We start from the raw sequence: 25,556 nt of genomic DNA, 5'->3' as shown, positions 1-25,556 counted from the left end.
TATTATTGCCAATTTTCAGTTAGTGGTGCTCGGCTGGGAATGGATATCCCGCCGTTAGCCGGGACTACCTGTATATACTTACCAAGTAATTGCATAGCTAACATATCTACCTCGTGCGTCAACTTTTTTTAAATTAGCGGTAACGCTTCTTTTGTTTGTTTTCATGTAGGTGATGGCCCACCCACTACTGGGGGAAGCAGGAACAACCTGGCAGCCATTATTCAATTTGTTTGTGCCCTCATGTCCATACGATGGGAGGAAGGTAGGCTCTGGATTCTGTAATTACTTGGTAAGTATATATAATGATTATATGTCAGTTTTGGAAGTTTAATCATGATTTTATTTTTATTTTCTGCATTAGTGAAATGGTATGGGCATTACAAAATGTATAAAAAGATGTTTTCATAGCAAAACATTCTTTATGCTTGAAGGTATCCATTCGTGTTGTGACGTCATAGGACGACAAATGGCAGGAGGATAAAAAACGTAAACAAGGCAGGCGTGAGGTATGATGGTTAGCTTGTCAATTTTGGGTTTTAAGTCTGCCTTGTGGTTTTTTGTAGTTGTAAGCTGGATTATAAAAGAACAACATGAACAGGTGGTGGACTGCATAATTGTAGCATTTCTGGATGGGTTAGGCTAGAAAAACTTTCATGTGCTAGCAGAGCTTGGATGGTTAAAAACGGAAGGATCTGATGGTAAACTCTGGGAGATGAAATGGAGAAGAGACTGTCCATGATTTAGCAGGACAAAGGGCAATTATAAAGGATGGAGAGGACAAGTTGAAGACTGACTTGTGGTGTGTGGAGAAGTGAAATATCCAGGGATAGAGATAAGAATGAGCTTAAAAGGAAAAGCTTTAGAAGCAACAGAAGGAACAGATAAGAGATGAACTTAAGGATAAAGAGGGTTCAAACACAATCCTGTCCAAACTAGATGAAGCGTATCTAAAAGATACGCTAATGGAAAAATACAGTAAAATGAAAAACTATTTTAAAATAGAGAGAATCTAGTAAAAGGATGAGAGATTCTATAATTAGGTATGAAAAGGCAGAGTCAGAGTGTAGTGGAGCAATAGGGAAAAGCATGCTTGAAGGGGAAGCAAAAAGTTTTCATATACTAGAACAAGCAAATCTCACAGAAAATAAAAAACAAATGGTATTAGCAGCTTATGGTCAAGGAAAGTTGGAATATAAAACAGAGCCACAGATAATGAAAAGAATATTTGAGGCATTAGGGAATAAAGAGGAGGGGGAATGGTTGGGATCAGAAGGCTATGTGAATTTCGGGAGAGGGAGGGAATGTTATATGTATACCTTAGTTTAACCAGACCACTGAGCTGTTTAACAGCTCTCCTAGGGCTGGGAGAGGGAGGGAAAACCAAAGACATCAGGGAAAAGGGAATTGAGGTAGAGGTGGAAGAAATCCCATGAACAGAGAAGGAAAAGTAACATTGTGTGCAATATGGAAATCGGATTGGCATTTGGCTAGAGATTGTCCTCAGAATTTTCAAAATAAGAAGAAATCAGAAACTGGACTAGAAGAAAAAACAGTTTACAAAGAGAATTAGTAAAATAGATGAAAAATCTTGGGAAGAAGTTGATGCAATTTTAAACACAGGATGTAAACTGACAGTTTGTCTGGAATTGTAACTAGCACGCATTGACGTGGGTTTGAATCACGAAGAGTTAAGGAGAATGAATAACACCAAGAAAGAGTCTAATAAAGTATTTAATTTTGGTGAGTCATCATACAAGTTGAAATGGGTAATGGACACTGAAAAACAAAAAGTTTTACTTGAAGACAGAAATTTTGCAGGGCGATGTACCGTGGTTAATAGGTAAGAAAACCATGAGTTAAATGGGTATGACTATAAATTTGAAAGAGAATTGTGTTATAATAGAAGTATTAGGGGGAATGGAGGTGAAGTCAAGAGAAGACAAACAGGATCACTTACGAATACCAATTTTGAGGAGGAAGGTAGAAGAACTGTTACTGGAGGGATGGAAAAGTCTAAGGGAAATTAAAGGTGCAATGATGAAGTTACATCTACAATTTGGTCACAGAAGTGGAGATAAAATATGGAAGCTAACAGAAGCAACACAGTGGAGTGATGGTTTGACTGAGAAAGAAAAATAGGAAATAGAGTTACTAACAGACTTAATTGCAAGTTTTCAGGTATATAAAAGATCCAAAAGAAACCCAACTAAGCCAGTGGTGGGATTTTCTTGGATTAAAACATTTAATAAAGTTGTAGCAAAGGATGTGGGAGAGACAGAAGAGAGAAAGTTCTTGGTAATGATAGAGATGGCAATGAGGTATTGTCAGGCTTTTTGGATGAAAGACAATAAACCAGAAACTATTATAAAGACATTTTTTGATGGGTGGTTTGCTATATCTGGAGCACCTTCTAAAATATCAGACAACGGGGAAGAATTTCAAAATGAAAAAGACAGGAGGAAAAGTACTGGACACAGCATCTGAATCTCCATGGAGCAATGGAATATGTGAAAAGACAGTAGACATAATCAAAGAAAGCTTAAGAAAGATAAAAGATGATGAAGTGGATTGGTCCATGGTATTAAGATGGGTAGTGAGTCTAGGAACTGCTTCATAAATAATGGCGGTTTCTCCCCTAACAAATTAGTATTTGGAAAAACCCTTCTTTGCCAAATTTAATGGGAGAAGAGAGTTCAAATCCTGCAAGCAGAGAGAAAGGTATGGAAGAAAGCATAGTAAGGGATACACTGAATGCAATGCATGTGGCCAGAGAAGCGTTTATCAAAAATGAGTCTTGTAATAAAATAAGAATTGCTTTAAACAAAAATGTCAGAGAATATATCTTTGAAGAAGTAATGGGAGATGAGGTGTTCTATAAGAAAGAAAATGAAAATGAATGGAGAGGACCTGCTCAGATAGTAGGAAAATTGTAGTGGTTAAACATGGGGATTCTCTAAGAGAAGTAGCTAGAATACATGTTACTAGGATTCAGAGACTATCACCAGTAAAAGAAATCTAAAATAGATAAACTGTGAAGGATGAATACTGTGTATCAAAGGAAGGGAATATAGATGGGCAGGAAAGAAAAATGATAATGGGCTGGAGAAGGAATGCAAATATAAAAGAGGCTATAGAAAGAGATTTGGCAGAGGAAACACTGGAAGATGAAGGGGAAAGTGAAGTAATAGAAGGTGAGTTAATAATAGAGATACCCAAATTCAAAAGGAGAAGAGTTTGAGTTATAAACAAAAATACAGGACAAGTAAAAAATGGACCATATTAAGTCTTGCAGGAAAAAGATCAAGCAAATCTTGGACTGATTTGTACAATGTTGAAGACTTACAGTCAGGTGACAAGGGATGGGTTAACTTAAAGAGATTATAGTTATATAGAAAAAATTTCAGATGAAGAAGAGGTCTTGCTAGGATTTGAAAATAGAATTGTAATTGAAGCTGAAGAAAAAGAACTGCAAAGTTGGAGAGAAAACAAGGTATATGAGGAGTTAAATGACAGTGGACAAAAAGCTATATCTACAAGATGTATAGTTTCTATATCTACAAGATGGATAGTAACTGAAAAGGTAAAAGGGGGGGGGGTATGTAAAGGAAGATTGGTAGCTGGGGGTTTTGAAGAAGAAATGGCCAAATGGGAAAAAGACGCTCCTACATGCAATGCTGAAATTTTAAAATTTTGTTTGACAGTAATAAAATTGAAAGATTGGAACTGTTATACATTGGATGTAATAACTGTGTATCTACAAGGTGATGAAATACGAAAGGTATATTTAAAACCACCTAGTGAAGATGGTTGGAGTGGATTATGGAAATTGAAGAAAACTGTTTATGGGCTCAAGGATGCAGCAAAGGCATGGTATTGTAAGATGGTAAAAGTGGTGGAGGAGCTTAAAGGCGAGAGAAGTAGATTACATCCTAATATATTCTTTTGGAGGAAAGACAATAAATTGAATGGTGTTTTGTGTACAAATGTAGATGATTTTTGCTATGGAGGAACTGAAGGATTTTTAAAGGAAACAATTGGGAAATTGAAAGAGAAATTGCAAGTAGGAGAAGAAGAAAGTAAAAGTTAAGTAAAAGAAGTATAAGGAAAACAGAATTTGTATTGATCACTGACAGTAAATATATAAATTCTATAAGAGTACCAAAAGCTAGAAGATTTATAGGTAATAAGAGTATTAGGACAAAAGGAGTTAACAGAGTATAGATCAGTGGTAGGACAGTTGAATTGGGTATCGCTGCATACCATGCCAGAAATATCATAAGATGTTAGTGAATTAAGTAAAGGTTTTAAAGGAGAAGCGACTCAAGATATGAAAAAGCTGATTAAAATAGTGAAAAAAACTAAGAACATAATGGGAGAAATGATAATAAGTGAGTTAGAAGAAGAAAAGATTTATCGGGAAGCCTATGCAGATGCTTCATTTGGGGATATTGAAGATGGTCATACACAATTGGGTTATGTGATATCTTTGACAGATGGTAAGAGGAGAAATCCCATATGGTGGAAATCCAGAAAATCCAGAAGGGTAGCAAAGTTCACCATTGAAGCAAAAGCTCTGAGTGTGGGGGAGGCCATAGAAGGATTGATATACAGTATTTCAAACATTTGTAGGAAGAGATATTAGGAGGGAAAAAATTAGAAGCATTGGTTAAAGCTGATATTAAAATCCCAATGACTACAATAGAATCAAGTACTGTACTGGAGTAAGTAGTAAGAGATTAAAAATTGATATTGCAGCAATAGGAGAAACAATAGAATCTGGAGAAATAAAGGAGGTGAGATGGATAAAATGAAAGCATCAAATACCTGATGTATTGACTAAAGCTGGAGTTTCAGGGGAAAATATTAGAAACTACATAGAGGGTAAAGAATTGGAGAATACAGTAATGGAGATTAGAGGGGATTAGGATAAGAGGTTGGAGGGAAGGGAGGAAATAAGTGTGATTATATGTCAGTTTTAGAAGTTTAATCATTATTATTTTATTTTCATTTTCTGCATTAGAGAGAGCTCTCTGATGGTTAGCTTGTCAATATTGGGTTGTAAGTCTGTGTTGTGGTTTTTTGTAGTTGTAAGCTGGATTATAAAAGAAGAATAACGTGAACAGGTGGGTGGATTGCATAACTGTAGCACTTTTGGACAGGTTAGGCTAGAAAAACTTTCATATAAAACTTAATTTTATTATGAAAATGTCATTTTCATATAAGTAACTTACCAAGTAATTACATGGCTGAATCCCACATTGAATGGAAATGGGATACATATACACAGTCTACTCCAAAACATTTAAAGCATGATAATGAATTTGAAATAGAAAAATCTGCCAGAATTGTATGCAATACTTATTGCTTCCTTACCTGGTAAGAGAGCTACTGCAGGTGAATACTGCCTCTGGTTGGTGCTCATCTTAACCCGTAGTGGCGTGGCTGTTGAGCCGCGATGCACCCCTACTTAAGTGGGGAGCTATGTAGCATAGGGTATGCAGTACCAACATTAAAAAACCAGACAATGCTGTCACCTACTCTAACAAAACTTGTTAAAAACCACAACCTATCCACTAAGATTGGTACCTTGTACCTCCCAGGCTCCCCAAAACTTGAACTCCTACACCAAGACAAAAAGATAGTAGGAGAAAAAGAGTGCTTCCTATGATTCTTCACCCAATACCATGCCAGCCACCGATAACGGACCCAAGGTATTGCAATCATTAAACACTTTCTACATCCTTCACGTAGTGAGAAGCAACAACGGACCTGCACCTCCTGTAGGTAGACTGGACAATGGAGGTCAAGGACATGTTAAGTCTAAAAACCACGGAAGTAGGCACTGCTCCAATACTGTGGGCTCTCACTTTACAGTTTGGTAAAATGTCCTCATGGATCTGGGAATGTGCTTCTCTAACTGAACACCAAAGATTACTTGATGGGCCCCTGATCTTTTCTGTCGTATTCACGTAGTATCTCAATGCTCTGACCGGACACAGTACTCTCTCTTCCTACTCCTGACCAAGAATTTCCATCAAGTTCTTCACAGTGAATGAACAAGGCCAGTGCTTGGATGGGTCTTCGTTCTTGGCCAGAAAGCCTAAGGCGAAGGAGCAAACAGCATCCCCTTGAGAAAAGCCCACTCATTTGTCAATACAGGTAGTGCTCGAGTTACAATAATTTGCCTTATGATAATTCAATTTTGCGATGAGTTAAGGGGAGCTTTTGACGAAAAAATCGAAAAATCAAAATTTTCTGAGATATTTTATATATGGCATCATACATATCCTGACTATCTTCTCAGAAAGTTTTATTAAAAAATTCGCCATAGTTTAGAGTTATAAACAAAACAGTAACCCTTTCATAGACAAAATTACATTTTTAAGTATAATGTAAAGATAATGTCAGTATATCGTAGTAATTTCCTTTTAGCTATGAAATAATAATATCTAAATGCATTATATGGCAACCCTGTGGACCTAGTACGCATCAGCGAAAGCCAGGAATGCATAGGGCAGGCAGTGACAGTCAGTCAGTAGCAGCTCAGAGCTTGACTAAGGAAGGCGTCGCGCTGCCCAACCTGAGCTGTGTTTGACACTGCGTTCATCTAGCTTCATTTAGCGAAGTTATATTACTTTGCAAGTCTATTGTTATATATTTTGGCTTTTCAAATATGTCATAAAACATCAAACTGTGTAACAGCAAGCAAATAAATACACAGAGAAGCAAAAATATTGTATATCTCAAAACTAAAGTTATCGACATTCAAACTGCATCTCCTCCATAACAAATGCACCCGATCTCAATGAAACAAAAAGCAAACGAAAGCTAAATAAATTGTCTACAAACAAATAGAGAGTTTTTTCATTTGTCCCTCGAAAATTTTTGAATTTTTTTCCAAAAAATCAAAGTTTTCAAAAATTGAAAAATATTCATAAAAAAAAATTGAAAAAAACGCTCTCTTACTTTGTTCTAATATATAATATCTGTCTACCACATAAATTTGAGCTCTTAGTTTGCAGAAGTGATGAAGAGATGCATTTTGAAAATTTTTTGGGGTGGGGTTACCAGCTAATGGGGGCGGAAGGCGAAAATTATGGTTACAGTCCTTTGCCTATACAAAATAAACCCAGGCACAAAATTTGAAACTGATTCATTAAAAAACACGGAGTTATTAGCGAAAAACGATTTTTATCAAACGCTCCTCATATTGTTATAAAACTTTGAAGGCCGATATCTCAAAACTAGTTATCAACATTCAAACTGCATCTCCTCCATACTTAATGCACCGATCTCAATGAAACAAAAGCAAATGAAAGCTAAATAAATTGTCTACAAACAAAGAGAGTTTTTTCATTTTGTCCCTCGAAAATTTTTGAATTTTTTCCAAAAAATCAATCGAAGTTTTCAAAAACGAAAAATATTCATAAAAAAAAAAAAAAATTGAAAAAAAATGCTCTCTTTACTTTGTTCTAATATATAATATCTGTCTACCATGTAAATTTGAGCTCTTAGTTTTAAAAAGTTATGGAGAGATGCATTTGAAAAAATTTTTTGGGGGGTGGGGTTACCAGCTAATGGGGGGCGGAAGACGAAAATTATGGTTACAGTCCTTTGCCCTATACAAAAATAAACCCAGGCACAAAATTTGAAACTGATTCATTAAAAAACACGGGAGTTATTAGCGAAAAACGATTTTATCAAACGCTCCCCTTAAGCAATTAATACCAGTACGACAATATTTATATATTTTTAAATTTTGCATGGGCGCAAGCAGCAGCGTACAGTCAGGCAGCAAAACAGACCAAATTACAATAGCCCAACTTCTTTTTCTCCAACTCTTTATTCCATCTTGTAGTTAAAAAAAGTATGAAAGAATGATAAAAGTATTGTTAGTAACGTTATATTCTTGCATAAATGTATACAGCCATCAACAACTGAACGAGAAACTGTTGTTTTGCTTATAACTGAATCGGATAACAACAGCTGTTTTGCTTGTATTTCAACCATCGTACAGTAGTAAACAATTACCGTAGTTATGTTACAAATGACAGTAAGTAGAATAGGACTGACATATTTTTACATTATATCCTTATTCGCCATCGGCAAGGAAATATACTGCTAAATTTAAGCTGCCAGTTGCAGCTGAAGCTGATAAAACACTGTTCAAGCTGCTAATGACAATAAATTGCTGTGCACCGGCAACATGGATGAAACTCGACCATAAATAAAATTGGAGAGAAAATATTTTAATCAAAACTACTGGTCATGAAAGAACACATATTACTGCTGTTTTCACGTCGATAAAAGATAAATGCACAAAGCTCGTATCATGATGAAATCAGGTGAAAAAAGCGAACATGGCCCCAAACATCATCTACTAATGAAAAAAAGCTAGATTAATTTCACAAGATGTATTTAAGTTATATTTCGACTTAAAAACACTTCGTATAATGAAAAATAACCCTGCCCCATATAAATAAAGTATCTAGATACATTTAAGCTTACTTAAAAGCATGGAAAGCGCTCTGAACTGAGTAAAATACGGCGAAATAAACTTACTGTGTAATCAATTTCCAAACCAAAACACTGATCCCTATTATCGCAATTTATCATACAAAAGCAATATAAGAATATATACAATATTATTGGATACAGTGAAATAAAGCACAACATTTTAAAAGATCCATGGAAAAGATGCATACAGTATTCGGTATGTTGGTATTTGTATACTATGATATCAATTTGTGAATACTGTATAGAGTACAGTATAATGTAGGCTAGGCTACCATATATTTATACGATATACCATCGTGTAGACTAAGCTAATCCTTGTTTTTTTTCAATTTCTCTTTGTACTGAATTATCATAAGTCAATCTGCATGAACCTCCAGAATTAGCTGATATTAATAATTTCTATACCGTATATGTATTAAGTATACTTTTATAGTGTAAGCTAGGCTACCATATATGTATACTGTACATGGTACTGAATACCCTAGTGAAGGCTAGGCTATACTGTATTCAAGATATGTTTTTTCCAAGAAACGATGGGTTTTTTGGAACCTGACCCCATCATAAGTAGGATAATACCTGCAGCTTGTATTTTGCTGATGCACTTACCTGTAGCTAAGGCAAAGAGGAAGAGAGTATATGCATCAGATTCCGAAGAGCAGCAGACTAAGGCAAAGAGGAAGAGAGTATATGCATCAGATTCCGAAGAGCAGCAGAGAGAAGGGGCTCAAAAGATGGGCCCACCAGGAATTTCAGGACCAAAGCTTTATCCCTTTTTTGTTTCATCGTATCAAACAACTTTACCAGGTCCAGGCCTCTATGCCTGAAAACGGAGGTAAGCATTGCCCGATAGCCTTTAATGCTAGATGAAGACAAGTTCATGGTACTGTATTCCTCAGAAAACGGAGAAAATCTGCAATTTGTGTAAAATTGGTCTCAAAAGATGAGATATTGCAGTTGTGGCATCACCATCGGAAGACTGACCACTTGGCCTGATAGATGAGGCTAGAAGACTTCTTTCTCCACCTTGCAATAGCCTCTGAAGCTTCCTTTGAAAAACCTTTTGCTCTTGACAAACTTATGGACAGTCTGAAGCCTGTCAGGGCGAGAGTGGATAACCCTTGGTGGTGTCTTCTGAAGTGGGGTTGTCTAAGTAGCAATACTTTTTGGGGAAGCAGCCTAGGGTAGTCCACCAACAGATATAGGAGATCCAGGAACCACTCCCTCAGGGGCCAAAACGGGGCTATAAGGGTCATGGTTGCATCGTGGTATTATTATTATTAAAGTAGTTTAACCAGACCACTGAGCTGACTTTCAGCTCTCATAGGGCTGGCCCGAAGGATTTGATTAAAATACTAGGTCTAGGCCTGAGTCAGCGCTAGGACCCAATAGATCATCCAATACTAAGATGAATGAATTAAAATGAAATTAAAACTGCACATAGGCACATGCTCTCATACAATAAATACATTTACTCAGACTTCCTTACATACATACTAAAACGGTATACTAAAATTCAGAATATAAATTAAACAAAATTTTAAAAATTCTTTTTTGTAAAATTCAAATATTAAAAGGATTTTCATATTTTTATTAATTTCAAGAACATCAAAATGTGTCTCAAACTTGTTCAATACTTCCCTAATCATGCTGAAGGGAGGGAAGGTGTAAAGGACCAGATTCGAACAATCCTGTAGCATGGTGTCCATGGCCCATGCCAGAGGGTCTGGGGCTGGCAAGCAAAATAGAGGAAGATGATGGTTCCTAGAGGTGGCAAACAGGTCTATCATTGGCTTGCCCCACAACTTCCACAGGTTTAGACATACCAAGGGATCCAGGGTCCACTCGGTGGGAAGGACCTCTTGACAGCTACCACATTCAACTTTCCCTGGATAAAACGAGTGATGAGAGTAAAGTCTGGCCACAGCAGTAATTCAGCACTACGACTGTCTTGTTGTGGACTAGGTGTGCAAAATTCTGAAGGCCAGGCTGAACTGCCTTCAGCTCTCTTACATTGTTATGGAAGTCCTGTTGAAATGGAGTCTGTATACCCAGAAACCTCTTGATTGTTTAGAAGGGTCCCCAACCTATGTCCAAAGCTTTGGAATAGAAGTCTAGGTCGGGGTTCAGAGGAAGAAGGGACTTCCCTTCTGACAGCCACAACTGCAAGTCCGATTTTATCTCCGGGGCGATCGGAAAAACATGGCTGTCTGGCTGTGTTTTCCTGTTCCAGTTGGCCTTCAGGTAAAACTGAAGAACTCTCATATGTAGTCTGCCCAGTCTGACAAACATTTCTATGGAGGCCAGAGACCCCAACAGGCTCATATATTGTTGAGCCGAGCAAGACGATATGGCTAGAAACTCCCGGGCTGTTTGGAGACAGCTGGATATCCTCTTGGGGATGCAAAAGCCTGAAAAACCCAAGAGATCAGTGTCATCCTCAGATAGAGGATTTCTTGAGAAGGGGTCAACTGAGACTTCTGGAGACTTATAAGAAGGCCCAGCTCCTGGGCCAGAAGCACCAGCTTGCGTCTGTCCTCCATGCACTTGTCCTTCAATGGGGATTGGAGAAGCTAGTCATCACAGTACAGACTGACGCTGATCCCCAAAAAGTGGAGCCATTTCAATAGTGGAGTCAAGACTGAAGTTAACACTTGTGGGGCTCTTGAAAGATCAAAGCAAAGAGCCTGAAACTGGTAAACTTTGTCTTGGAAGACAAACCTTAGATACTTTCTGGAACTTGGATGAATACGGATATGAAAGTAAGCATCTTCCACATCTAAGGTTACCATCTTGTCACCCTGGTGAATGGATGGAAGGACTGAGTTGGTTTGTCTCCATCTTGAACTTTGTCTTCAAAACAAAGTGATTGAGGGCGCTTACATCGAAGACTGGTCTCCAACCCCTGCGATGCCTTTGGTACCACAAAAAGACAATTGTAAAATCCCTCCGAGCTGGTGTCCTGAACCTCCTCTATGGCCCTTTTCTGTATGAGGGAGGAGACTTCCTCCAATAGGACCGAATGTCTCTTGGAGCCTACCAAGTAAACTGTCAATGTGATGGGAGAGGAATGATGTAGCCCTCCTTCAAAACACTGATAATCCAGGGCTCCGGTCCACTTATCAGTCACTTCTCCCAAAACTCGAGTAGTCTGGCTCCTACAGGTGCATGAAGGACTTCTGTCACACTTCTTGTGTTGGTTTAGAGGAGCTCTTCTTGATGGCTCTGGATGAAAAACGGACATTTGAACAGGATCTGAATATCGTCCAAGATCTCCCTCCACGAAAAGGCTGTTGCTGGAGGGGAGAGGTGGTCCTAGCTTGAAAAGGAGACGAGTCCTTGGGATGTCTAGGTGACTGTGTCAGCAAGTCTTGAGTCATCTTCTGTAGGTCTGATGCTATTTCTTTCACAGCATCCTGAGAGAAGAGATTATTCTTGTCCAGGGGCAAGAACAGCAATGCAGACTTTTGGGTCTGGGTAACCCCCTTAGAAACAAAGGAGCACCAGAGTTCTCATTTCCTCAGCACCCCAAAAGTAATGATGAGGGTAGAGAGCTCTATAGAACCATCTCTAACAGCCTTGTCCACACAGGACAGAACTACAATCCAGTCAGAGGCGACATCCAAAGCGAGGTCTTGATGGTCCTCAATTTTTCTGGCCGATGCACCCACAACCCAATCAAGGACACTGAAGACTTCAAATATTTTTAACATGTCCTTACCCAGATGATCCAACTCTGAGGATGTAAACATGATTTTGGCCGACGAGAAAGCAGATTGACGAGATGAGTCAGTAAGACTGGAGAAATCCCCTTTGGGGGGACGCAGTAACTCCCAAAGAGGGAGCCTCCCCAGTCACGTAGGACAAGTACCTCCTGCAAACGAGACGAGGAGGAAAAGCACAAGACGTTTTACCCTGCTCTCTTTTGGCGGAAAGCCAGTCTCCCATCTCCTTAACCTCTAAGGGATGGGCTAATTATATATCATGCAACCCCCCCCACCAGGCAAACTTTAAGGTTGGCCATTTTAAGAAAAAACACATCAATGGAAAGTGGAAGATATGCAAATGGAACTGGTGTAAGAAAAAAATTTCTAAAAAATTTTCCCTACCTTCCATAGGAAGTTGAATGTGACTATTTACAACCATGTGTGGGGCCTCTTTCACAAAACACTCATAAATTTTACCAAGTTATACACGTTTTTTCTAATAATTTAATTTTATTTTGTAAAATTATAATTACAGCTCACACGATATCATAACGGATGAGAAATAAAATCAGTAACAAATTCTGAGCATATTTGTTGTACAATATTCATGTAAATTTACCAACATTGGGAAATGCAGCAACTTTTTTTATTTATAAATGCTTTTTCTAATATTTCTTTGCAAAATTACAATTGTAACTGACATCATATCGTAAAAGATAAGAACTAAAATCAACAGCAATCCCTGGGTATATTTAAGAGCAAATAAATAAAATGATGTCATGGGAGAGTAAGGAGCAAGGCATTCCCTCTTCAAGGCAAGAACAATACTAAATTCCATGAGGTGCCCACAACTGAGCTGCGCTGAATTCTTCAGCTGCCACAATTCATTTATGGGCCACTGAAGTATCGGAAACTCTTTCCCACTCGATACAGCCAAACTGTACGGTGCGTAATATTAATACTTCTCAGAGGGGATCAGTCCACCACCCAAAACTTGTTTTAGATCCTCTATTGAGGGGATACGTCCATTAAGAGTTAAGACTTATTAGAGGAGGATGAAAGGACCATCTTGGGGAGGCGTGTCCTGTCATCCGGCTGGTTCCTCATTAAGAACGTCGAAGCAGGCAAAGGAGGAGCTGCTGGGGCAAAAATGGAAAGAAAATCTGCCATCAAATACTGCAGCAGGACAGCATATGCTGAAGGAGAAGCAGGTTCTGGGTCAATCTCTTCTTCTGAGGAAATAGGAGACAGGTTGTCATCCTAAGCAGGTTTAGGAGCAGAGGGAGCTTTCTTAAGGAAGTCCATAACTTGGGCTAACTGTTGTTTAATTGGAGCCAGAGCAGGTTCATCAGGGTCCACAGGCGAAGGAGACGGCACTGGAGGTCTAAAGGGAGAAGGCATGAGGGAATGAGACCCAGGTGAGGAAAAATGTGATGGGCGGAGGTGCTGGGCGCTTGGGAGCCAGATGTAGGCGCTCGGGTCATAAGGTCTCTGAACTGTCCCAGGGAGACACAAGTGGGTGCTGATGGACAGGGGCAGGAACAGAAGGGTCCAAGGAGAAACTACAAGATGGTCTGGGACTGCTCAGAGTCTGGTTATACCGCTTGACAGGCAGAGGGTCTGGACATTGACCATAATCTTCAGAAGGGCACTTACAGTTTGCAGTTTCTTGTCCACACCATAGTTGTCTAAAGAGCTGGAGGACAACAGATGTCTCCTTGGACAAGCCTTTTCAGTGGCCGTCTGCCAACACCTGGGAGTGTACAAGAATTTTGGCCGAAGGGGTAACTACCCATGGACAAACCCCATCGGCCTCCCTTGGACTTTTGGTATGTCTTCTTCCAGGTTTGGGGGAGCAGGACCATGACCTCAGTCTAGGAGAACCAACAGGACGGATAGCCACCTCTTCCACTTGCACTACACCATCACTTTGCACTTTCTCTGCCAACACTTTCTCCATAATCACTTCAAGAGGAGCTCCCAAATCAGCAATAATCTAGACTCGAGACTGGCAATGGCATTAGGATCGGAATCATGGGAGCCAGGCAAGTGAGGAGAAGATTGTACAGTAGAAGAGCAAGGAATTGGGAAAACAGCAGGAATAGGAGTAGAAGGGAGAGTAATGGAGTTAACCTCCAAACTAGCTTTTGGTGTAGTCTCTAAACTCTGAGAGCATTTTCCAGCTCTAGAAGCTGCTTTCCTCTTTCTATCTCTCTCTAACTTATCTGAGATTAAAGTACCTTCCACTGTTTAGTTCCCAAGTTGAACACTCTCTACAGGTCTTATCAACATTACATTCTTGCCCCCTACACTTAGCAAAGATTGTATGAGGATCGTAAACTTTATCAAGTCTAACTTGCAGCCTAACTCACTACAGTAGCGAATATTAGAATTAATAGAGTAAGACACATTTCACTGAAAACTAATAAAAACTGCAAAAAATAAACAGCCTAAACACTGTCTAGCATAAGCACAACAAGAACAAAACAATTGTACTTCACCAAATACGAATGGAAAATAAAAAAAGCCGCTGCAAATTGGAGCGATGTTTACACACCACCCTGCAGAAACAAACTGAATAATGGCTGCCAGCTTGTTCCTGCTTCCCCCAGTAGTGGGTGGGGCCTTCACCTACATGAAAACAAACAAACAGAAGCACTACCACTACTTTCAAAAGAGTTGCCACACGTGGTAGATACGTTAGCTATGTAATTGCTTGGTAAGCTACTTATATGAAAATCAATATTTTAGATACTTATCACTTAGCTTTAACTGCGACTACTTGGCGTGGGTTCGAGAAGTGTTAAAACTGAAACAGGGTTCGAGAAGTGTTAAAATTGAAACAATCGTTAACAAACGCTCATTTTGTAGGGTTGGGGTAAAACAGCCAATGTTTTGGTTCCTCATTCTACTCTTAATCACTTAAGATGGGAGGGTGGAGGGTTTCAATGATAGAGGTGCTAGCATACAGCAGCCTTCATGCTGGATTTCTATGGCTCTCAAGGGGACAAACCTCTGGAGAGACTGCATGGTGTGCCACCAGAATTAAAGACTTAATCAAGAAAGTTCGCAGATTTTTTCGCTGAGAAACATTCACTAATTATTTTCATGTTATTTTCGTGACTAAATGCATTTTTTATAATAAAAAAATTATTTACTAATTTTCAAATATTACTATTAATGTAAATAGCAAAATATTGATAAAATATATTTTTTAATGCATATTTAATATTTGGGTACTGTACAGTATTTAACTCTATATTTGTGAATTCCCAGTGTTTCTCCTACGTACAGTAAAAAGAAAATGGGACTGCTTCAATATTGTACGAGAGAAAATGGATGTTCCTGGAATATGGGTAACTTAAATAGTTTTCACACTTAGCTGTAAGCCATATATTTTTAAGGGTAATATTGTTAAGATGACTTAGAAATGATACTAGAGTGTTTTAGATAATAGTTTAAGGTATACTTAGTGAAGGATGATAGTTTAAGGTATATATTTGGTGTTTGAACTATTAAAACTTGAGCGAAAAGGCTTAACCTGCCCCCACAGGTACCTGAAGGCTCAAGGAGATATTCTTTATTAGACTTAGGATTCTTGTTATAAGAGGACGGGATAAACTTCCCTCCCCTTGCCAAATGGGATTTGGAACTTTGCTGGTGAAAGGATACTTTCCTCTTTCTGGCACTTGGAAAGGAAGACCTAGCAAAGGAGGCAGCATTGCCTGAAAGATGTTTAAAAGAAGAGGAAGTTGCAGGAGATTTCCCTTTAGAAGCTTGGGACTAATGGATAAAAGACCTATTCTCTGTCTTTCAGTCTCTGAGGCGATACAAGACCTATTCTCTATCTTCTCAGTCTCCAAGGCCATAGACACAGACAGTTTTTCTTCAATAATCTTGCCAAAAGGATGTGCTGAAATTAAAGGCTGTTTACTAAGGGGGAAAACAGAAGGAACCAGCAGAGAGCAAAGCTGCCCTCTTCTGCAAACTTCAAGGTTTTTCACAATATGGGATAGCTCCCCTATTACATCAAGAAACGCCTTGTCTAGGGAAGCAAAAAACCCTAAGGCCTTACCAAAAGGATCCCTGGCCAAAGGAGGAAGCTCACCAAACTCCTTCAAACACTGTTCAACTGTGTTCAGAACAATTTCACTGAAGGACATAGCTTCAATAGCGTTAGTCAAACTCTTATACGTATTCTTGGCCTCTGGATAGAGAAATGCAACCTGCCTGATGCAATAGCGCCTTTCTTAGTTGAAAAAAAGTGCCGTCCACTGCTGGATCAAAAGAAATTGGGAGAAACTCCCGTCCAATACACTAGTGACCTCCTAGCATGAAGGAAGGGAGACAAAAGAGAGGGTCAAATCTTCCATGTACAGAATCGGACAGCCTAAAGGAAGGGAGAGGATAATAATCAGACCCCAACCTGGAAGCTCTTAGAGAGCAAGCAGTATAAGAATGCGCCACTAAAAAGAACTGAGGATATCTGTCCAAACACAACTGAACCAGATCCTTAAAATCAGAAGTGACTGATTCTAAGTGTTCCTCTTCCTTATCCAAGGGTAAAGTAGGAGAAGGAGAACACAGAGGAAAAGCTGGGCCTAAACAAGTCTTACTCATCTGTGACAACTGAAGAACCCTCAGAGCCCAATGGTCTTGTAAGACCTGCCACTAGAATTCTACTAATCCACTCTGGTGAATACTCTGAGAACGGTCTCTCAAGATCTGCCTGAGAAAATCCGGCTGACAAAGGAGGGCAAGAACCATTTAAACAAGGTGACTTACTTTCCAACACAGGAGAAGAGAAACCTGTTCCCCTGATACCACTAAGAACTTGTTCACTCACACTTACCTCCTCACTCTTCTTACTATACAAAAACTCATGCGTCATAGACACTAACTGTGGCCCCGAATAAACTCTACGGCCTACTGTCTCTTGAATATTTGTCAACTCTTCCCTCAGACTTGCTGAGATGGCATGCGGCCTCACTGAGGCAACGAATGGACTCAATGAAGCTTCCTGTGGCTAGAATACAGCTGGTGTGCCCTCGACAAAGAGGCATGTGGAAGCTCAGCAAACTCGGCACTTCCCAAGGCCTCAAATATCTGGCACACTTAGTATTAGCTTCAGAATGACAACCCATAATAGCCACAAAAACCTCAGAAGTGGACATACCTGAGGCCTTGATAAAATCAAAACTCGGACTATCGTCAATAGAAAGGGAGTCCAGGCGCACGCGTTTACTACCTGAATGCCTAACTAAGGACTCCAGACTCCTTGATGCGGCTGAAGGCACAGCAGCATCATTCACTGCCAACCATGATTGGTCACCTGGTTCAGATGAATCACTAATAACCGTGGGACAATATGTTCAAAAGCAAAGGACTAGATTTTTTCACCCTGCCATTTGAAATCTTTAGGTAAATGCAATTTGTGTTTGTCCACCGAGGACCGAGAAGCAAAGGTAGGAGCCACAAGGCACAGTCCATGGACATCCTGGGATGTTGGTCCTCGTTTGGAAATCCTGGACTACCAAGCCTGTCAGCAGGAAGAGCCAATTGGACAGACAAGGCTGTGTCTGCAGAGTTGCCAATGGAATGAGGGAACACTGCCCCTACCAATGCACTAGATACATTAGATGCAAAAGATTCCAACTTGTTAAATAAAAATTCAATCATAGATTTTACAGAATCAATATCAGACTGCACTGAATCTAACCTACTACCCTGAGCTGACTTAGTGGGTGTGGAAGGATGTGAATCTACTAGAGAAGAAGAATCAACAGACCTATCTATCTCTTGATCAGAAGTTAATTCTATGGAAGACTTAGATGCAAGACTAAGTGTTCTTTTACACACTTTCTAAGTCTATCCTTCTCTCTTCTAATACGATACTTCACCATCTTCTCTATCTCTTGCCAAGACCATTCCCTGCAATGATCACAAAGGTTGTCTGAATCACAAATTACCCCACGATGATCAATGCATAATTCGTATGTATCATACTTCAAAGAAACCAATCTGGTCTTGCAACCATTTACTCTGAAAAATCTACGAGATTTTGAAAGGGAAGACTGAGAAGAAGAATCTATAGTGAAACAACAAACCACAGTATAGACGATCCAATTCGATAACCATGAAAACAAACTGAAAATTCAGAGCACTTATCTACATAGCTGTCCTATTTCACCAACAAGAGCAGAATGAGCTATCGAAACATTCACTGTATTACCCCCACCCTACAAGGGGTAAAGGAGTAACTACTGGGAGCATTTGTTATTGATTATTTCAATTTTAATACTTGTCGAACCCGCACCAAGTAGTCGCAGATACAGTAGCACTGTCTGTTCGTATCTCTAAATGTTCGTAAATAGGGTGGTGACTGTATACATATCTGTCTGCATCAATAGCTTAGAATGCTTAGCTTTCTACAAATATGTCATGAAATACAGAAATAAGGATACAAATATAAATACATCAGTCACATTTGTACAATATAAAGAAAACTGTAAGTTTGATTGACATATATATGAACTTCATCAGCCAAAAAATCATGTACAGTTTTGGAGAGTGCAATTAACTTACAATTTCTAATATACTTTATACAGTATAAGCTACATCCTAAAAAAATAATATAGATTAGAAAGAAAAGAATTAAAAAAATTCACTTCACAAAAATACTAACCTCTATAAAACCATCAGTATGCATTTCATTGGCAGGTGAATCAACAATTTTGGCAGCAAGTCGTACAGCAAATACAGAATCATTTAAAACCTAAAAGAAAAATACATAATAATCATTTATAAGGTAAACTTCAGTTTCAAAATTTCACTTATAATCACTTGATAGTAACATAACTATGAAAAACAAAAATTTTGTGTCTACTGAAATATTTGACATGAACTTGTAAGAACTTGTGTACTTTGCAATGCAGCCCTTTATTTTTTCAGTTATTCCCTCCAGTTACCTCCTGCTTAGCTGTACAACTCTTGTAACTTTTCCTTACTATTTTCAACTACAGGCCCATTCCTTTGAGCAAGCCCTACTCTAAAAACTGCACTCAGTGGTCTCAAACTGATTAAGAGCTAACATAGCCCTGGGAAGACTTTTTCTTCAATCAATGCAATGAGATATGATTTCCACTGAAGTACATAGTAAATGGCCCACTAATCAAAAAATTCAAGACAACGCTCAAGACTACAGCACTTACTCTGATATCTTCATCTGACAATGGTGAATCGCCAGTACCAACAAATAGCACCTCTACAGTGACATTATGGTCAGAAGATGACCCGGCAGCTGTTTTGCGAGAAAAAATTGGGTAGGCTCTTGCTACACCACATACACTTGCAAATACATCAGCACGTTCACAAACTAGCTGAAAAGATTCATGGAGCAATGTTAATTCATATAATCCAAATAGGAAAATCTGAAACAATTTCCTGAATTTACTTAGTACAAAAAATGGGGGGATATACAATTAAATTAGTATAAAAATGACACAAAGATAGTGAGGGGTGTACAGTAAACCCCCATATTCATGTTCTAACGATTCGCGGACTCACCTATTCGCGGATTTCTCTATGGAATATATATAAACAGTATTCACGGAAAATTTGCCCATTCGCGGTATTTTTCACTGGGAAATATTCAATAATTACTGTATTTTCATATAATTTTCATGACTAAATACACTTTTTGTGATAAAACTTATTAACCCATTCCTGTCCAATTGACGTAATATTACGCAACAACCCCCTACCCCCCCTTCTTTTCTGACTGACGTAATTTTACGTAAAATGTACCGACATTTTTCGTATGTGTGGTAGGGGTAAATTTTTTTTATTTTCGGACAGTTGGTGGTTTCCATAGGCTAAAGCATACCTTGGACCGTGTAACTCAGGCATCGATAACCAGGCAAGCAGTCCCTATACTGTGCATGCGCAATTCCTGGCATAGTAAATTTCTCACAATAAAATCAGCTGATCCTACCCACGTTTCTCTCTTGTATCTTACATTTTTTTATAAAATGTGGGATTACATTATTGAAACACTCTGTTTGGTATCCTCTATTTTCTATAAATTTTTAGTTCCTCTACTGATATGCGCAAAATCCATAGCGTAGTAAAATTCTCACAATGACATCAGCTGATCGGCACCCAGGCCTGGCAGGCCACACTTCTGTCAGAGACCATGCCGTCTGGTTGGGTAAACACGTGTGACTGTTTACAGAGTTTCCAACATGCTTCGCAAAAGTTTTTCACGGTAAAACTAGCGGAAATTCGTTAGTGCATCACATAAGAGACGCCTGGATTTTAGGCAGGGCTCTGAATCTTTTTCATTATCATATATATCGATATTTAGAGAATTTTGTTACTTTCTCATAAAAATATTCATTCACCTAACTGTTATAGCTTTTGAGCTACGAACGATAATGTTGACATGGTAACATTTTTTTTCGTTTCAACAGCTTATAACGTCAAAATGAAACTGTTGCTGTTACCAAAGCCATTTTTCTTGACTCTCACTTTATTCTCAACCTTTCCTCTACATTTTGTATATTTACAAAGTAATTTCTCTGAAAAAAATCCGAGGTAGGGCTCTTCAAAAAAATGTCTAGCGATAATTCTCACCGTATACCTGGCAGCGCGCTCTGTTTCTTACCCACTTTTCTATCAATTTTCACCAACTGGACTAATTCGTTTTTCATTGTTTTATATGTCGATATTTAGAGAATTTTCTTGGCTTTCTCATAAAAATAATTAATTCACCCTAACTGTTATAGTTTTTGAGCTACGAACAATAATGTTGACAACGGTAACTTTTTCGTTTCGATCAACATGTCAAAATGAAACTGCTGCCGTTACCAAAGCCATTTTCTTGACTTTCCCTTTATTCTTCAACTTTTCCTCTACTTTTTCATATATTTACAAAGTAATTTCTATGAAAAAATAACCGAGATAGGGCTCTTCAAAAAAATTTTTCTATGATAATTCTCACCATAGGCCGGGCAGAGCGCTCTGTTTCTCACCCACTTTTCTATCAATTTTTCACCAACTGGACTTATTCGTTTTTTCCATTGTTTTATATGTCAATATTTAGAATTTTATTGGCTTTCTCATAAAAAATAATTCATTTGTCTGACTTTCATAGTTTTGGGTTCTGAACGAAAATATAAAAATAAGTAAAAGAATTTTATTTTTTTTTAAAATAACTCACATTTTTCGTATTTAGGGCTGGGACTCTTATTGACTATTACACCATAAAATATAAACATTTAGAAAAAAGGACAGCAAAATGAACATTGTTGGCATAAAATTTCTATTTTTGCTGAATTTTCGAAATAATTATTTTTTCGCACTGTCGAGCGCTCCCAGACACATCGGGGCTCATGTACCCTCAGTGATGTGATAACTATACAGATATGAAAGGGTTAAAATACTCAGGTACCCAGGTAGTGCTCAAGTTATGATAATTCGATTTTGCAATGGGATAAGCAATTAATACCAATACGACAATATTTATATATTTTTAAATTTCGCACGGGCACAGGCAGCAGCATACAATCAGGCAGCAAGAGAAACCAAATTACAATAGACCTACTTCTTTTTCTCCATCTCTTTATCCCATCTTCTAGTTCAAAAAGTAAAAGAGAATGATAAAAGCATTATTAGTAACGTTATACTCTTGCGTAAATGCATACAGCCATAAACAACTGAACAAGCAACTGTTGTTTGCTTATAACTGAATCGGATAGCAACAGCAGTTTTGCTTGTACAGTATTTCAACCATCGTACGGTAGTAAACAATTACTGTAGTTATGTTACAAATGACGTTAAGCTGAACAGGACTGATATAATTTTTACATTATACCCTTATTCGCTGTGGATAAAGGTTCGGCAAGGAAGTATACTGCTAAATTTAAGCTGCAACTTGTAGCTGAAGCTGAGAAAACAATGTTCAAGGTGCTAATGACTACAAATTATCGTGCACCGGCAACATGGATGAAACTCAACCGTAATTAAAATTGGCATGAAAGAACACATTACTGCTCGTATTATCATGCAATCAAGCGAAAATAGTGAACGGAACATCGATTGCTATGATCGCAATTTATAATACAAAAGCAATATATGACATACTATTGGATATAGTGAAGTAAAGCATAACATTTTAAAAGATCCATGGAAAAGAATTTTTTTGTGTTTGAACTATCAAAACAGGCAGTTCTAAGTGTTTTTAGAAGGGTTTTAAATATTCATGGATTTTAGCTATTCACAGGAGTGGGTGTGGTACGCATCCCCCACGAATACGGGGGGTTTACTGTATATAATTAATTTAGTATAAAAGAGTACATAGACAAGAGATGGGTATAAAATCAATTTAGTATAAAATAGGTAAAAAGGTGATTACTTATTATTACAGATAAATAGTTTTAACCAGACCATTAAGTTAACATTCTCAATTCTCACAGAGCTGGCTCAAAAAGATTATGATAAAACTTCTTTGAAAGATTTGTTTCCATTACAGGCAGTCCCAGGTTATTGGCGATCCGGTTTTATGGGGCTTGTCTAGTGATGAAAATCACCAATTTTCGGCACCAAAAAACTGCCAATTTCTGCTTATCGGTGCCAATAATTGGGTATTGGTGCTGATACATACCTAACAGAGTTACCGATATCCGAAAATCGGGGATTTTCAGCGCTGATGAGCCCTGAAAATTGCCGATTTTTCGTTATCCCACTGTCACAACGGAACCGACCACCCCACCCCCGATAACCGGAGACTGCCTGTATAGTACTTGATTAAGTTATTGGTTGAAACACTGACAATCATTTAATATAGCTGACTATCAGTGTTATTCTGCATTCAGGGATTGGGTAATATGGAATAGTTATTAAATGTGGCCAACTTGAAGGCCAGATTGATTTTATGTCAGTTTTAGAAGTTTAACCATTATTAATTTTATTTTCTGCATTAGTGAAACGGTATGGGCGTTGTGAAAAGTATAAAAAGCATGTTTAATTTTACAAGATGTTTTTATAGCAAAACATTAATTCGAAAGTATCTGTTCGTGTTGTGACGTCATAAGACAACAAATGGCAGGAGGGGGGAAAATGTAAACAAATGCAGGCGGGAGTGATGAAAACACTATGGTGCGATAGAGAGAGTTCCTTGATGGTTAGGTTGTCAACTTGGTTAGGCTAGAAAAACTTTCACAGATAGTATTACTTCACTGTGGCATTCTTTTAGGAAAGAGCACAACAACAATCAAACGTTATTTCAATTTGTTTTAAATTGTTATTGTCCGATTCATTATAACAAAATGCCTGTGGTATACTAAAAGATGATGAGTTTCAAAGTCAACAACAAATCACTAACAGGAATGTGTATGTTTGGCCTAGTCAAACAGATGATAGCCTTAGCTCTGAGGGGGTATACATTTCAGTACAAAAAAGGTACAAAGATGATGAGGGGGGGTTTACAATTACAAATGTGGGAAGTAGGTTAAGACTTCAAAACAGTTAGGAATGCTTGTGGATATTAACCTAGAAAGCAATTTGCGGACCAAAACTTTATAAAAATTCACCTCTACAATCAAAGGTTCAGAAAAATTTGTTCTCATTTTACATACAAAAATGAGAGTAAGTGGTCAGGAAAAGTAAGAACTATGATGGAATGACATAAGCATTGGGGTTATTTACAAGCAAGGAATCCCTGCTGTTATGGATCAAAGGCAAAAAACATTAAGGACTATGATGGATTGACATAAGCAATGGTGTTATTTGGGTGCAAGGAATCCCTGCTATTATGGATCAAAGGCGAAAAACATGTGTAACAAATACAAAATTAGCTTTTCACACAAATGAAAAAATCTGTAAAAATGCCTTAATCAAGGTCTTTTGCTTTCAAAGAAGAGAACTCTCGCAACACTTGCATGACCTGGACCCTCAAGCATCCAGTTACCAAGCATTTCATATTTCATGTAGATGACCATATAGATGTGAAATCAGTGGGGTTGGGAGCAAGGCACTTTGCATACGATTGAAGGATTTGTATGCAAAACTAGTTTATAAAAATTGTGCTTAATGATTCTATATAAATTTCTGAACTGTAAATTAGGTGGGAGGACAGGGATGAATGCTCTCAAGATCACAAAAAGGTTTATTTGTGGGATTCATGAACCACAGAGGGAATACAGCAAAGTGTTTATAGTTGATTGAAGTTCATAAAGAGAAGAAACAAACCAACTCATATGTGAAACACAGGAGCAATGAATTCTCGAAGACTCTCTCTGAAAGCCCAAACTGAACAAATACAGTAGTGAATATCTGTAATGGTATGGAATACAAAATCAGGTGCCATCTTTCAAGGCAAATTCTGGCACACAGCAATTAAAGATTTAGAAACCTATCCACCTATGTTAAACTTATTTCCCCAGCACTGCACAGAAATTAGAAAATAAATATCCAACAAGGGATGAACAGCAAATTAAGTACAAAAAGTTCCACACAAAGGTTCTCACTCTTATCTCTCTAGTCTTCTGAAACTCACACATAGTTCATCAAAAAGACCTGCATGGTTACCATGGGGTCAGATCACATTACTGTAAAGGCTAACTTACTCTATTGCTCTGTCAGAGCTTGAAGCTCTGATCTTGCAAAGGTACAGAGTAATGTATAAATCTCATACCAAACCGAGCCAAAGGCTGAGGCAGAAATGGTCAAAGGTACTCTCAACAGCTTTTGGCTATTCACCTCTGAGTCTTGCAAAGGGGCCAACATACCTGCCCAACCTACTGAAGACCACTGAAGTGAGCATTACTCGACCATTTAATGCAAGATAATTGTTAAATGTTCTTAATAATGCCATCATAGCAGGAACACCTGTATCAGTGTCAAAATCATAAAGCCTGAGGAAATATGGCTAATTTAATAGTTTTTATGAAGTAAGAAGCCACATGAGGTTGAGCTGCCATTTAGAACAATGAATTACTCCTGAGCTGCCAGGATTGTCACTGTATCATTGTATTTAAGGACTGCCAAAGGATGGTTAACCTTTACCAGTCATTAATTAAAGGGATGTAACACAAATCCAGGTATACCTGGGGTGAAAAACATCCATCTATTATTTGCAAACTTTAACAAAACTGTATTTGAGGTGCAGACTCATTACATGCAGGTCAGCATACAAACACAATCTGTCTGGCACAGCTTTCTTCCCCTATCTAAGAGGGTTAGGCCTATCTGCATAAAGAACCCTTCTGGGAAGAATTACATCATCAGCATGAAGATGACTAATGTCAGTTCACAAAGAACTTGAACCACGAATCT

The 25,556-nt window shown here is 38.2% G+C and overlaps 1 protein-coding gene across 2 annotated transcripts in view; it reads right to left on the bottom strand.

The window, feature by feature from the left end:
- The window catches only part of grsm (granny smith), a 117,469-nt gene that overhangs the window by 41,551 nt on the left and 50,362 nt on the right, over window positions 1–25,556 (bottom strand). For both annotated transcript variants that reach the window (XM_067101316.1, XM_067101317.1), the window contains exons 4-5: window positions 19,433–19,600; window positions 18,907–18,996 (exon numbers count right to left, since the gene is read on the bottom strand). In XM_067101316.1, coding sequence (XP_066957417.1) covers window positions 18,907–18,996; window positions 19,433–19,600 — 258 coding nt within the window. The remainder of the gene's footprint in view (window positions 1–18,906; window positions 18,997–19,432; window positions 19,601–25,556) is intronic.

Source organism: Macrobrachium rosenbergii, chromosome 56 (assembly GCF_040412425.1).
Source record: "Macrobrachium rosenbergii isolate ZJJX-2024 chromosome 56, ASM4041242v1, whole genome shotgun sequence".
NCBI classification, from domain to species: Eukaryota; Metazoa; Arthropoda; class Malacostraca; order Decapoda; family Palaemonidae; genus Macrobrachium; species Macrobrachium rosenbergii.
The sequence above is the reverse complement of the archived record's forward strand: the minus strand, read 5'-3'. Positions and strand labels throughout refer to the sequence as shown.